This window comes from Octodon degus, unplaced genomic scaffold (assembly GCF_000260255.1).
Source record: "Octodon degus isolate 3935 unplaced genomic scaffold, OctDeg1.0 scaffold00058, whole genome shotgun sequence".
In the NCBI taxonomy this organism is placed as follows: domain Eukaryota; kingdom Metazoa; phylum Chordata; class Mammalia; order Rodentia; family Octodontidae; genus Octodon; species Octodon degus.
This window is the reverse complement of record NW_004524634.1, coordinates 711,857-728,013: the sequence shown is the minus strand read 5'-3', so window position 1 is coordinate 728,013 and position 16,157 is coordinate 711,857. Positions and strand designations below refer to the sequence as shown.

Sequence of the window (16,157 nt, the reverse complement as noted above, 5' to 3'; positions counted from 1 at the left end):
TCTTTCTTTCTTTCTTTCTTTCTTTCTTTCTTTCTTTCTTTCTTTCTTTCTTTCTTTCTTTCTTTCTTTCTTTCTTTTTTGGGGGGGATATCAGACAAATGGATACCATTCCTAAAAGTAGAGATAGGCCTCATGTTAGGAAATGAGGTTTCCTTTTAACTACAAGAAATAAGCAGGTGACAGATATTTTGCTCCTAGAATCTAGGCCTGATTTAAAAATATCTAGCAAAACCTCTTTGGCAGCAAATCCAGAAGCCCTATCTCAGCACCATTATGGGCTTCTTTGTCTCTCATTCCTGGTCTAATCAGTCTCATTGTCTGCCCAGCTGTTTCCCATCACTGCTGATAATCACTTCGGTGTTTTTCTTCTCCACAGGCTCACCTTTGCTCCTCAGCCCTCATTTTTCCTTGCTAAGTGGAAGTCACTGGTGTCCTGTTCATTCAGAACAGCACCTGGGCCTGGTACTGTCCAGTGTGATTCAGTATTTGATACAGAGCCAGGAGAGGCACTGCTTGCTTCATCTAAAGCCCCGTTGCTGATGTCAGATATCATGATGAGACTCCTGAGGTTTTATTTGTCTTTTAAAAGTTTCATCTGGAGATTGTGATCTTTTACTGATGTTAGAACTAAAAGAGAGTTCAGAGACCATATAATTCTCCTAGTCAGTCAGGTAGAGGTCGTGATATGTGACCTGCTTGCTTCTCAGATCTTAGAAGATTGAAGCAGGGCTGTCTAGCTCACTCCTAGCCTGTGGAAGACTGATAACTATATTTAAATTCTCACTTCTTCCGCAGAGATCTGTCATGTTTTCTTATTTGAGAAGTAGAGGTCCAAGTTATCTCTAATTTTGTTGGTGGTGCCACAGTCCTATGCTTACAAAAGCCTTTTATCAAGAAAGTGGTGGTAGGGCCAGCCAAATAGCTCAGCAGATTAAAGTGCCTGCTTAGGCAGACACAGGGGCCAGGAGTTCAATCCTCAGGCCTGCTGTGCCCGCCCCTTCCCTGGAGCATGCTGAGACAGCAACTGAGACTGGGTGTGGTGGCGCACGCCTGTAATCCCAGCACTTGGGAGGCTATAAACAGGAGGATCAGTAAGAGTCTGATCTAGGGCTGGTGAGATGGCTCAGTGGTGTAAAGCACCTACTTAGAACAAGCTAAGCAAAGCACAGGGACCATGGTTCAATCTCCCAGCACCATATGCCAGCCAGCCCCGCCCCCCTGGTGGGCTGAGCTGGCCACACACACACACACACACACAAAGAAAGAAAGAAAGAACTCCAAAAAAAAAGAGTCTGATCTATGCATTGAGACCCTGTACACTCTTGTCCCTTTCCTACATACAAAAAAAAGAAGAAGGAGGAAAGAAAGTGATGGGAAGCAGCTAATCTTGTGAGTTTAAATGATGCAGGACCTATAGGAAAACGTAAATGAATATCATAAGGATATTGGTAAATGGCTAAAATGGAAAAGACTTTAGTGTTGACAAGGAAGTGGAATAACTAGCGCTTTCATGTGACTGTTGGGAATATAAAACGGTACAGTCATGGTGGAGAGCTATTAGACAGTTTTTTATAAATATGTACTTGGCCATATAATCCAACAATTCTGTGCCTAGATGTCAGTGTCAAAGAGGCTGAAGGAGTAAATTCATGTTTGAGGTCCCCAGAGAAAGTGTAGACCAGATGACAGCAACGCAGCGAAAGTAGGCAGTAGAGCAGAGCAAGAGTTGCCTGTACTGGTTAGCTCTTGTGTAGGTTATTATCACATATTTACATTCTTACATGATGGCCTCGTGGCACATGCATAGTTGTCCATTGCTAAGCCATGGTTATATAATTGTGCTCCATTGTGTTCCTGTGCTCACAACAGGGTGATGTCCTACAAGCTGACCAGAAGCATCATTTGTGTCCTGAGCTTTGAGCGCTTTGGAGCAGTACTCTACACTAGGTATTTACCCAAGATTAATGGATACAGTGATTATGGAATATTTCTATAATGGAACGGTACCTGGCAAAGCACTGACCCAACCACAGATATGTGTGACCATGAGGATCAATCTCAGAAATATTATGTGGATGCCACACCAGCCTCACCCCCAGGGTGGGCTGAGCCAGCCACAGAGTCCAGGCGTAGTGGCGCATGCCTGTAATCCCACTGCTGGGGAGGCTGAACACAGGAGGATCACTATGAGTCCGAGCTGTGTAGTGAGACCCTTCAACAACCAAATACATTTAAAAAAAAAAAAAAAAGAAATATGTGGAGTGAAACAAAGCCAGACACAAGAGAACATAGACTGTATAGATGTGGTCAAAATCTATGGTGAATATTTCAGCCAAAAAATTATTTAAGTGAAAGATACATTGCTATTAACCTCCCTTAAAATACTCTGCTTTGCACACATTTATCCCATCGTTTTTACCAGTGTCTATGAAGCAGTTCTGGAAGTCTTCTTTTATGAGTATTTTTACTAGTTATGTTTAGAAATGTGGTGACGCCTCCTGCTGAATTTGACAAGCAAGTAGGCAGGCCTTAAAATGTGGTTGTGGCAGTGATTCGTGCACTCACGTTTGCAGGAGCTTGTAGTAGGTGGCTCTGGGAGGCAGCCTACGCGGCTGTCAGGCCATGAATGCAGAGCCACTGTCTGGATTTTTATGTTTAATACAATGGAGTACTATTCTGCCATAAAGAAGGATAATCTTGAGGCATTTCTCGCTAAATGGATGCATATTGAAGCCGTACTCTTAAGTGAAATAAATTGGACACACATGTTTAAATATCACATTGTTTCTCTGAGTGTCAGTAAGGACCAAAATGTATAATAGATACTATGAAACAGGAAAAAAAAGTTCAAATGGGAAGGAAAACTGGGGATGGGGAGGGCCAGCCTGACAGCTCAGAGAACTAAAGTGCCTGCTTAGGCAGAATGCTAAGGCTGGGGTTCAATCCCCGGCGTGCCATGCCGTGCTAGTGCCGTGCCGTGCCGGCCCTGCCTGTGGGGCGCGCTGAGATGATGACTGAGACCTGGCGTGGTGGTGCGTGCCTGTAATCCCAGCGCTTGGGAGGCTGAACATAGTAGAATCACTACGAGTCTGATCCACGTAGTGAGACCCTGTAGACCTTGTAGACCCCGTCCTCAGAAAAATAATAAATAAGCAAATAAGTAAGTAAGTAAATAAATAAATACTGGGGATGGAGGAGGGGAAAAGGAAGGAAGGGAAAAGAAAAAAGTGAGAACAAAGATTTTGTAAATAAGGGGAGGAAGGGCTGAAGGGAAGGGAGAGGCGTTGGGGAAAAGCATCAAGTTACATCACGGGCAGGTACAAATTCCTTATAATGAATGCAGTGGCTATATATTCCTAAAATGTATCAGTACACTTAATTAAAATCAAGAAACTTAAATATTGGTGTGTGTATTCCTTTGCCTTATCAGATCTGGTGCTAGGATGGGCTGGGGAGATAACTCAGCAGCATAAGTACCTGCTTGGCAAGCACACGGTCTGAGTTCAATCCCCAGTACAAAAAAAAAAAAAAAATCTGTGGTAGCAAACTTCTGATTCCTTCCCGAAGTCAAAATGACCATGAAAGATAAATATTTTTGAATAGATTCAGGACACTGAGGCAGCCACAACACCATAATTAAAGACGATCAAAATGAGGGCTTCCCAGATGATTAGGGAGCCCCTCGGTTCTGATTCTTACAAGACAAAGTTCCTCTGCCTTCTTCCAACCAACTTTTTGTTTTCAGTTCATTCAGCATGCTATCGCATGAATTATTCACCCACTTCCTATATTATCAGCTGAGTATGGTTAAATAAATTCACTTTTTGATGCTTTCTGAAAAAAATAATAATGAGGACTTCCAGGACTGCTTCAGAAAGTGGCAACAATGATGGAGTGTGAAGCGTGTGTGCAGGGGTGGAGGTATTTTGAATGGGATCAATGACACTGTGTTTTTTACTGTAATAAATTTTTTAACAAACATTTTTAGGCCTGTCTCATGATTTCATATGTTTTAGGGTGGGCAAGCTAAGCTACAGAGCTAAAACATAGAACAGAAGTTACTAGCTGTTATGGAACAGAAAGAGTCTACAAAGGAGCGTGAAGAACTGTTTGCAGTGGTAGGTTGCCTGTGGTGATGGTTACAGGAGTATATGAAGTGAGAACTCATCAAACTGTACATGTAAAATTGGTGTGTTGGGTTGTATGTAAAGTTGGTTTTAAGAGAATCCTAAAAAGATGAGGGATCTAATTTGAATTCTAACTGGTCAGTATGTTTAGAAATGAACAAAACCAAGTCCGTAGTCCTACATGGTAACAACTGTACAGAGTTGCACAGCTGCCCTCCATTTACGTGGGTCAGATAGATTAGTGTCCCAAAGTGCCACTTTGCTTTTTCTGTCCTTTTAAGTAATAGAGGAAATTTATTATTGAATGCTCACTGTGTGGTCCGTTCTGTTCCAGGGCATGAAAATCCAGAAGGGAATGAACCAGACAAAAATCTCTAACCTCATAGTAGATTCTAAATATCCATCTACATTGTCATCAAAAATTAGGGAGAGAGTGTTAGACTAAGAGTGCTATATACTTTAGGGAAAATGGTGATACAGGGAACCTCCAAATGACACAAGGAGAAAAACTGATCTCAGGTAGATGACCTCCAAATGACATAGGGGAAAAACTGATCTTCCAACCTAAAAATTACCTGGAATGAGTTCGTGTTCTCTAAAACTGAAGAATGAATTTTAGGAACAAACAGATTATGAGCAGAATATATTTATTGAGGGAAAGAAAGCTGCTGTCCAAGAGAGGGACAGGAAGGGGACCCCAGCAAGTTGTACCCCCTGGAAGCTGTCTTTTCCAGGGACTTTTATAGAGGAAAGCCATGCAGTTAGGCAGGTCTAAGGTGGAGAACATGGGAACTCCCTTAGGTAGGCATGAGGTGAGACAAAATTATGGTCAATCAATGAGATTAAAAGTGCCATTGCTCAGGTAAAATTGATTAAATCCAGGACCAAATGGGCAGAGGAGTCACATAGCAAGTGGGCATGAATATGGGACAGGGTTTCTTCCTGTTGAGGGTTGGGCTAGTGACTCATTTGTGTTCTTTCAAGGTGATTGGTACCTCTTTAGAATATCAATCCCTGATGCCCATCTCTAGGGAAGTATGTAGCTGTATGTTCCTCTTTTGTCTGGAGGTCTAGCCCATATGGGAGTGTCACTCTCTTCCAAGTTGCAAAGTTACCTTGTCTTCCATCTTGTCTCCTTGAGGGCCTAGCCCTGTCTGACTGCCTATAATAATTCTAATTCAGCTGTCTACAACAGTGGGAGCAGGTATGTTTTTTTGTATAAGTCAGAAACATCATAAAATATGTAGTAGACAAATCACACCTGCTTCACCTGCTTGCTTCACGAGACAGATTAGATACTTTTTCCTTTGGTGTTTTAGTAAATTCATGGATGAGATTATCTTAATGTTTCACTGAATGCCATTAAGCAGGAGACTAGCACAGGGCAGTTAGATTTTCTTACGTCTATTCAAACCATCCTCACCTTAGCTCTAGATTTTTCTATTTAATTAAGGTCTTGGGGTGGAACTTGGTCTGAAATAAGCATCTCTCTTGACAGTCTCCGCTGTTGACAGCTCCTGCTGTAATAGCCTGGACCCTGCGTATCTCTGGCAGTCATTACCCTGATCTGTGTGGTAGACATATGACCTGTGCTTGAGAAATACTGTGGGTGGTTTCTCACCTACATCTTCTGACCTAGTAATTTACACCTCTGTTTGGTCAGTGACACAGTGACAGTGGTGAACATTTTTGTAATGACATCCTACTAGGCTTCAATTTCAAATTCATGATTAAATCCTTTTCACCTAAATTAAATCCTTTTATAGACATAGACACTTTTAATAATGTGCTTCCATGTTAGGCATAGTAATTAATTGCTTTGATTTTTATATTTATCACAGTCATAGACTTTGAGAATCCAGTCTGGCTTTTTTCAGCCAGTTGTGCCTGTGGGCTGGTGTGGTAGCTGACCCATTTCGTCCATCCTGGAAGGAAAGTCGGCTTGCTTAACTATTGCTTCCATCTGTTACTGCTTTGCTCCCATCTGGTGGCAGTTATCTCAAATTACAGCTCCATCGACCTGCTTCTAAAAGGTCTGACTTTTTCGTGGTGCCAGGATCATAAATTGAAATGCCTTTAAAATATGTCCTATACAAGTGTGGGTCAGGGAAACAGCCCATGAAATCCTCTTTAAGCAAGAAAGGCAAAAACTATGATAATTAGTATATGAACTAAAACTGTGATAATCAGTGTGTGTGCAAATACTTGTGTGTATATTTTGGAGTTTATATGCAAGTCATCTTTTAACTTCTATGTCACTTCAGTAAAGTGAAGGGGTTGATTATTTCAAATAAAGGAAGTACCCAGTCCTATTTTTTGTTCTGTAGCACTGTCAGATACTTTCTTCTCTTAATGGGTACTACATGGGTTTTCTCAACAATAGGTGATGTGGAAAGGACGTTTCTTAGATAGTTAGGAAGGAGCATGGCACAGCTCCAGGCTCTGCGCTTAACTAGCTTTGGAATTCCTAGGCCTCACTTGGTTTCTCACACCAAAAAGTAAAATTCTTGGTTCAGTGCTCTACAGGCTTAATGCTACTGGTGCAGAATCTCTAGTGCTATGACTTTTTTAAACATTCAAAATATCCATAAAATGAGGCTCCTTTGGACTATATATGAAACAATTATGAATATAAATACAAATTTCATAATCTATACTACTACTTTCCTTGATTCTAAATAATTATAGAACACATTAATGATTTTAAAGCTTTTTTGAAAAAGGAACTTTGTTTTGTTTTGTTTTGGTACTGGGAATTGAACTTAGATGCTTAAGCTGCTGAACTATTTCCCTGGCCCTAAGCCTACATTTTCATTATAAGACAAATTCTGGTACCCTAAATTTAAATGTAAAAAGATATGCGTCTTAGAATTTAGAAAGAGAGAGAGAGAGTGTGTGTGTGTGTGTGTGTAAAAGGAGGGAGAAACACTTTAATTTTCAATGCTAGTTTTTTAAAAAACTAAATATTTAAAATTCTGGAATTAAAATTAATAATGGAGAGCTGGGGAGATAGCTTGGCAGTCTAAGCACCTGCCTGGCAAGTGCCAGGTCCTGAGTTTAATCCCCTGATACCACATGTTGTGCCAGTCCCGCATCCCTGGACCTACTGTGTCGGCCCCAAAACCAGGCATGGTGACACACTCCTGTAATCCCAGTGCTGGGGAGGCTGATACAGGAGGGTCACTATAAGTCCTAACTGCGTAGCCAGACCCTGTACCCAAAAATAAATAATGGAACAGTTTAATGTATTGTAAGAAAATGGAAAATATTCTTGGTTAGAGATTAGAGGATTACAAACATGGTAGTTAAATTCTGGATGGTTAACAACCTAAGTTTGCAGACCAAAATTAGAGAAAAAGGAGGGCTACAAGGAAAGCCAACATTTTGGCCCTAGCCTTCTAAAGTCAATTAAGACTCAGGACATATGAGAACTTGTACTGTAACGTCATGTACCTCGGTAGTGTCCCAAATTTTCTGATCAAGAAGATTATGGGGCCAAAGAGGAAAGTGATCGTAGAGTGTGCCTAAGGAGAGTCACATGGGGAGAAGACACTCTCTCAGGCTTTCACAGAGAGCACATTGGCCAAGCAATGGCCGTGACTCATCCACATGGCTGCACTGACAAAGATTCTACGGATAAATCCTGAGGGCATTTCACTGACCTTCTCAGACCAAAAAGCTACAACTCTTGTTGCATAGGTCCTGCTTTACCTTGGTCTTAACCATCCAGTAGAAAAGTATGAAGACGAAAGATAGGAAATAAAGCCATACTGTTATGTTGAGCTGTGGGGGACTCGGGTCAATAATTTCTGACATTGCCAGTTAAACAGAAGACCCAATGCTATTATGGGCTACTGGACTCTTTTAGAATATTTTGCTGAGTTTACACACCTATAATATTCAATAACGGAACTTAAAACAAATGGGGTATACCGATAAATGTCCATTTTGTATCTGTGTATTCAAAGTGGTTAGGATAAATATATAGTTGCATTCTTTTAATGAATAGAATGATTTGTTCTAATAGTGTTTGTAAATGGGATCACAAGTCCGCATCTTGTACAGCAGTTAACCACTAAGAAGAATATATACAGTGTATTATTTGTTGAAACGGTACTTCCAATTTGATTTGAAACTGTCTCATTGCTATCTGTTTATCAATAAAACTTTGAAAAAAAAAAAACCATTGTAGTTAAAGGTTGGATGGCAAAGTTTTGTCTGAGAACCATAAAAGAAAATAGTGACTGAAAATACTCAGAAATGCAGTCACTGCTAAATCATCACAATGCATGTTTGGGACATTGGAATTCATTAATTTTGTTTTTATAGAACCATGTATATATTTTATGAAAACATGGAACAATGCTTTATGATTAAGGCTCTTTTTGTTTATGAGGAATAGATCTTACTCAATTTTCCGAAGTGTTAATTACTGTAATGGAACATCAGGAAATGCATAGACAGTACACAGACATCTACGGAGGTGCCACTGAGGGTCAGAGGAATTAGAATCAGTTCTCAAATGTTACTTCCTAGAGGCTGGAGATTTCCACAATGGCTGCTTACTGATCTGTGCAGTTTTGCAGGTGGCTGCTCGCTCCAGTACCTCAAGTTCCCATACTGACGACTTCCTTCCATGTTCACGTCTATCTGGTTAGTGAACATCTTTGTATGTGGAGTAGCCCAGCAATGTTGTTTTTTTTTCTGTGCAGGGTCAGTGGACAGAGTGTGTGAGTTAAATGATGGGTGGGTGCAAGCAGGCAGATGGACTGAGCTGTCATAATTGCAGCTTGTGCCAAAGCCTTCAACTGCAACAGCTTTTCTACACCTTGTCTATCAGTCCTCTTAACAAGGTCATTGAACACCTCATACTGTGCTTTGGAAGTGAGATTGAGACTAGCAGTTCTAAGAATTTGTGTAATCTAGAGGTTAACAGTAGAACATTGTGAATTCCTGCTAGAGTTGTATAAATTTCTGTTACTGAATTGTGAAGTAAGGGTACTGCAGATTTTAAAGTGCATATCCAGTAATGTCTGTTATATAGAAGAACACTTTCACACTACATTTTGTGTCTTAGTAGCCCACAGAATACAGGGAGCAGAGAATCTTCAACACTTACTGATTTGAACTGAGGGGTGAAGTGAGGAAGGGTGAGAAGAAAAGGAGATTCTTGAAATAAATTAATGACTGTTTATCATAACAATTATTAAAATTTTCTCCCCTCTGTTATGAGAGAAAGAGTCCTGGACTTAAAAACAAAGAAAAACAAACAAAACCTTGGTTTGAATTGAATCTCTTCTACACCTTTGTTTTCTTCAGCTAGTTATTGTTTTACTAGGAATGATAACCCCACCCTCACAGGATCATGCGGCCAATTTAACAAGAGTATCACAATGCCCAGACCAGTAGTTGGATCTTTTTGCTTCTTCTATTCATTCATGTGTTTATCTGTGGGCTCTTTGGAAGACAATCACTGTTCTTCCTCGATTCTGGAATAACTTACTGATAAGGAACATTTCTCTGACTCTTGGCTCCGTTCTATAAGTCATATCTCTGAGTTCTAGGAACCTAAGTGTCTTTGGGCCAGGTCAGCCTTATGACTGGCTAACAATGGCACAGTACCATTAACAGTAACCGCAGCAACCTGCAGCCATCATGATTTTTTGAATTTGACTGAAAAGAGCTTATGTGTGTGCTTCTCTCACAGGTGGATTTGCTATAGTGTTTCTGGTGAGGACAAGCAATGGGATGAAATGTGCCTTGAAACGCATGTTTGTCAACAATGAGCATGACCTCCAGGTGTGCAAGAGGGAAATCCAGATCATGGTAAGGCTGCCCCTTGAGCCTTGACCCTTCCTGGGAAATGGAGCTAGAGACTGCCCTGGCAGAAGAAAGCCGTGGGTGGGGGTGGGAGGTGCCCTCCCCAGACGTGGCAGTGAAGCCTCTGGCCAGGGGGTATTCCTTCCTTGGTCACCCTCAGCTGGAGGTTGGGCAGAAACAAGTACTTTGAGACAGTGGGCCAAGTTTTAGGTTAGAGAAGTCATTTGGGACATTGGCAAAAGCTTATTTAACCACTTTGTTCTCAGAAATAAAATGTCGTGCATAATGTGGAAACCCTAACTTTCTGAGGAGCCTCCTTTTGTAGCCCTGTCTTTCTCAGTGTCCAGTCCTCTCTCCCAGGCTTCAACCCTCCTGAGCTCATTAGCATTTCATGAGCAGATCCTTACTTAAGTTTATATTTTGTGCATGTAGTTTCTAAAAAACCTAGAAACTGTATAAACTCGTGCAATTCCATTTGTTAAAGTCTGAAGAACAGTTAAAATTGATCATTGGCAATAAAATCAGATAGTGGTTGTCTGGATTGGGAAACTGGCCAAAAGGGGTGTATGAGAGCTTTCATGGCCATGGAAATGTGTTGCTTTTGGTAACATTCACACAGGGGTGTACAAACATCAGAAGTAAAATGGACACATTAAAATCTCTGTGTTATTGTATATGTTGATTATATATACACTGTATATGTTAATTATATTTACATATATGCTAATTATACCAACATATTATATATGTTATATACATATATGTTAATAATATACATACATATGTTGCATGTTGATTGTACATTGGGATTTTAAGACTCATCTTTAAGATTTATATTTATATTGTATTTAAGGAAAGCGTCCCTATGCATTAGAGATACATGCTGAAGTATTTCTAGGTAAAGTAATATAATGTCATGAAGACTAAGTGGATGTAGAAGAGAAACAAAAATGGGCATGTGCTGATGATCAAAGCAGAGGGGTGGCTGTGGGAGTCTTCTGCCTGTGTGATATTATGCATGATAAAAAACCACTATAATTAGTCTTTCATTCCTTTGTGTTTCTATAGTATTTTGTTTGTACCAATTATGTTGTTTAATGTGTTTTAAGTAGTTCCGCAATTGAAAAATTAATTATATATAATCAGAAACTTTATACTTTCCATATACTGCTTGACATTTTTTTTTTTGTTTTTTTTTGTTGTTGTTGTTCCTCGAATGGCTTCAGGGCACTTTTGGCCAGCGGGAGAGTTGTGAGGTTTGAACTCCAGCAACCTAAGGCTGAGAGCTTTGTGGAAGCAGCCACTTAAAGGCCTGAGCTAGGGCCATGCCCCCACTGCTTGACATTTAGTAAATGGGTTAATAAACTTTGGATGAAATGAATGCATGAACAGTGACAATAGCAATACATGTGTTTACCTAAAGACAGTGATTTCTTTGTGCCCTTTATTTTAATGCTTTTGTAAAGAGCAAAAAGCAAGAGAGGTGGTGGTATCTTTGTGATATTTCACCAGGCTTTGCCTGCTCCTACCCTTCCCTGGAAGGAAGTCACCTTTTCAGCGTCTGGTAAGAGTAACTAATACTGCACTTGCTCTACTGAAAAAAACTTCAGGATAATAGAGAACCTGGTGTACTATGAATTCTAGAAAGCTGACACTATGTGGGGAAGAACTGTTACCACTGTAAGTAAGTTCAGTCAACCAATTCCCAAGGCTCAAGACCAGGTAGATCTGCTTGCAAGGTACCAGTGTCTTCCTGTTCCCCTGACACATGGCCAAGCTATAGTCTCTTCCAGAACCTAGAGGAGGGGACATGCCTAATTCATAGTATAAAGACATTGTTACCCTGATGCCAAAGCAGATCTAACAAAAAATGAGGCAAAAGGGCCAGCCAAATAGCTCAGCAGATTAAAGGGCCGGCCAAATAGCTCAGCAGATTAAAGGGCCTGCAAGCAGGCACAGGGGTTGGGGGTCTGATCCCCAGGCCTGCTGTGCTAGCCCCATCCCCGGGGCACACTGAGAGGGGGATTGAGACTGGGCATGGTGGCACACCCTTGTAATACCAACACTTGGGAGGATGTAAACAAGCGGATCACTACTAGTCCAATCTTGTAGTGAGACCCTAATACCCTGTAGACCCTTCCCTAAAATACAAAAAAAAAAAAAGCAAAGACAATGCTGTACCTCTATTCACACACCCAGTGGGTTTTCTGGGTCTTTCTTGTTCCTCCTTACTCCTCCTTGTTCCACTCTTGCTCCACTCTTGCTCCATACTCACACTAAAGCTTTGCTTCTGCTGTTTCTTCTGGCTGGGATGCCCTCATTTGTTTACTTGAATAAGAAATGCAGTTCTAGTCTTTCGCTTTCTTCTATTTATTTAGAAACAGGGGGAGGGCTTACTGTGCTAGGCAGTTATTGTTGTTGAAGAGCTAAAGAAACACAGGTTCACAGGAGCTTACAACTTAACAGGCCTGAGTAGGAGTCAAGTTACATGGGCTCAAGTTCTGGTCCAGTCACGTATTAGCTGTGAAAGTTTTGTTTCATTTTATTTTAACTTAATGTTTTTTAGGGATTACATAATCAAATAATTGAACTGAGCTTGTTCAAAATAGCCAAGCAGCCTCAAGGGTGTCCTCCTAGGCCATTTCAGGGTTCCAGAGGCAACTGCTTAGTTGATTCTTTTCATAAGTTTCTGAATAACGTGCTAATATTGCTACTTGTTGAATTCTTCTCCATTTTAGGTATTATCTGCTATGGGAAGTAACGATTTAGCCCATGTGTCTCCTGCCAAGCACTCTTCCTAAATGCATGCAGCATTCTCATCCCCATTCTTCCAAAATAAAAGTAAACTTTAACGATGCATTGGTTGTGTTAATATTAGTTTTTATATTATTTTGTAGGAACTGTTCTAGCTGAATCTTTTAGTGGACAGTGATTAATAAGCCTTATTTAACTGTGTTCACTAGAATTAATAATTATTTTATTTTTCTTCTATTGGTCTTAGCTTTCGCTGTACTTTCCAACAATGTAATCCTTAAGCCTAACTTATATGAATTGCTTTTTGAATATTTAGCTACATTTGAATATTTAGCCATATCCCATCCCGTCTCTCTCAGGAATTTAGTATTTTCTGTTTGTCGTCTTGAAAATTTTTCCCTTGGTCTTTTCTGACTTGTTGCAGTCTGGACTAGACAACTTGAGTTAGTTCTAAGACTAACTTAATTTGACCTGCAGTGGTAGCAAACCTGCGGTCCATGTGTCATTGCTATTTGTATCATTGAAAGCTCATTTGTCCTCACTGTGACCTAAGAATTCCCTTTAGCTCACTGTTTTGTTAGGTCTAGGATCAGGGTAATAAAGTCTTTATAGTATGAAATGAGGCTTGTCCACTGTTCTGGTGTTCTGGAAGAGGTTGTGTAGAATTGGTGTTGAATCCACGTTAAGCTTTTAGTAAAATTCTCCTTGTGGACCTGGGGATTACTCCTTTAGGAGTTTTAAGTTTCAAATTTCGTTTCCTTAATTTTACAGGGCTGTTGACTGATAATTTCAGATGAGTAAGTTGTGATAGTTGAGGAATTCGTCCATTCAGGTGAAATTCATGCTTTTAGAAGTTGTTTTGTTTTCGTTTTCTACCAGTTTTAATTGAAATTCTATGTGTTTTTAACTCCTTTAAACTCACATTTCTCTCAGGAGCCATATCCCATCCCATCTCTCTCAGGAATTATAAGAATTGTGAAGGGAATTGGAAGATGTAGCACTGTTTCCGACATGCAAAAACTTGCGTGCTGGTATCCCAAGATGAGGAATTTTCTATGTGCTTATAGTGGAAGAAGGATGGGCATGCTACAGTCAAATACAAGAGAACAGTGGCTTCTCTAGAGTGGCTTCACATTTTATTTTAATAAATGCTATCTGCTAGAGTCTAGTATGAATCCTTTGATACATCTGGGATTTGTGCTCTAATAGAACCAAAGGGATTCTGATTTCTGATGAACAGTTGGAAGTGGGACTTCTGATTTGTTTGCCTAAAGGCAGGAAAAGATTATAATTATCTTCAGACTTAAAAGAATAAGAACAGAGATAGGAAAGATCTAAAACTTAAAATGTGTTAAGCATTGTCCTACGTTTACCTCTCCTGGCCCATATGAATTACGTCCTCATTGAGCTTGATAATGAAGACATTGAATTGCGCTGATGATATTTGAAGACTTAGAACAGAAGGGAGATCAGACAATTTGAGGCAAGCAAGTGTTTTCATATTCTTCCCCCAAAAAAGATGCAGATTCGGTACAGTAGAGAGCTCCTCAGGTTTTATATGAGGCAAAATCTGGAGCACATTATTTTTAAAGATCTTTGATGCTGTGCTACCTTTAGTGTAAGAAAAGTTGGTGCATGTGTACCTAACACATATTGTTTGAACCTAATTTGCTTGGAAGAAAACAGTGGAAAGAGAGAGAGAGGGAGAAGGGATGGATGGAAGGAGGGAGGGAGGGAGAGAAGAGAGGTAGTCTTCTAAGGGGATGAGGACAGAAGTAGGAAGTAACTGTTAATATTTTGTTCTATTTGAATGTTAATATACTACTCACTGAACAAAATAGACTTTAAGCTGTGTTTTTACTTGGCTGAGTAAGCAGGCCCCAAAGAGCCTTGCCATTCAGCCATGTCACATAAGCTGTATCTTGCTTTAGGAACCTTTTTGGATGGGGGTGTATGCAGTTAATCCAGGGTCTGGGCATTTTTGCCAGTTCTTGATAAGGACTTATTATCCATCTGTGGGCAAATGGAGGGTCTAGGCTGGCTGCTGCCAGTTGGATATAATTGTTCCAGTTATTAGGATTTCTGATCAGTATTTTATTTTTATGACTTGGATATGGAGGAAATTTTCTAAGGAAAAAACCACCATGGCTTACTACTAGTTTAATGTTATTTAGCATTTAACAAATAACTTGCTAAAAGAAAAAAGACATTTAATAATTAGGTACTTAATATAAACTTGGAAGATGTAATGGCTACGTTGGGTGATGGAATGATGCTTACAGAAGCAATGGACTGAATCTAATGAGATGAAATAAGGTAAAGTCATGTTTTGGGATTTTTATTTTACTGTAATCAACTGCAAGAGTATAGTTCAGGGGAGGCAAGATTAAAAGCAGCACAAATGGAAAAAGACTTAGGCATTTAAGTGGTCAATTAACTCAGTATGAACATGTAGTGTAATGTGGTTGCCAAAAAAAAAAAAAAAAAAGAATGTAATTTTTGGCCACATTAATAAAATTATACACGGTAGTAGTACTGGTTTACTCTGCATGAATTAGACCAGGCATGGAGTATTTCATTCATTTCTTGGGGCCATTCATAGCATCCAAAATGGTCTTTAAAATCCTGTAGAGTTTGATATAGTGGCATATGCTTGTAATCCTTGCACTTTAGAAGACTGAGGCCAGAGGATTGCAGCTTTGAGCCTAGCCTGGGCAACATAGCTAGATCTAATCTCAAAACATGGGGCAGGATGGGCTAGGGATGTAGCTCAGGGGTTAGAGGGTCTCTTGGTTTGATTCTTAGTTCAGGGAAAAAAGAGATCCTATCAAAGGAAGTAGGACGGTTTAAGGTAGAAATGAGAAGATTTAGTCAAAATAATACCATTTCATCTGTTGGGGGAGTGAAGAAATAGACTTACAAATTTTACTTTAGAGTAGCAATTTAAAAAATCAGGAGGTAGAAAGCTTTAGCTAGATATAAGCAAGGACCATTGAACACTTCTATATAGATGGGCTGGAGGCCTAAGGAAATGGCAGTATTGTAAGAAAACAACTTGTCAAAAGGATGTAGCTAGGTTTCGGATGGGGGCTGTCTGGCTACTCTAGCTCAGTGCTACTCAAAGGACTTCTTTTTCTGTTCTTCCCCTGTGTTACTTTTAACAAAATTTGCTTCCCCATAGCTTGTTATATTACTATTTTTTTAGTACCAGAGATTGAACTCAGGACCATGTGCTTGGCAGGCAGGCACTTGTGCCACTGAGCTATCTCCCCAGCATGTTGTATTACTTTTTGTTGATCTAAGTTGAGACAAAATTCATATTCTGTAAAAATTATCCTTTAAAGTCATATGGGGGGCTGGCGAGATGGCTCAGTGGTCTAAAGCACCTACTTGGAACAAGCTTGGCAAAGCACAGGGACCACGGTTCGATCCCCCAGCACCACATGCCAGCCAGCC

General features: G+C 40.1%; 1 protein-coding gene across 10 annotated transcripts in view; it reads left to right on the top strand.

Moving 5' to 3' along the window:
• The window catches only part of Aak1 (AP2 associated kinase 1), a 188,248-nt gene that overhangs the window by 77,766 nt on the left and 94,325 nt on the right, over positions 1-16,157 (top strand). For all 10 annotated transcript variants that reach the window (XM_023718386.1, XM_023718385.1, XM_023718384.1 and 7 more), the window contains exon 3: positions 9,835-9,953. In XM_023718386.1, the coding sequence (XP_023574154.1) occupies positions 9,835-9,953 (119 nt within the window). The remainder of the gene's footprint in view (positions 1-9,834; positions 9,954-16,157) is intronic.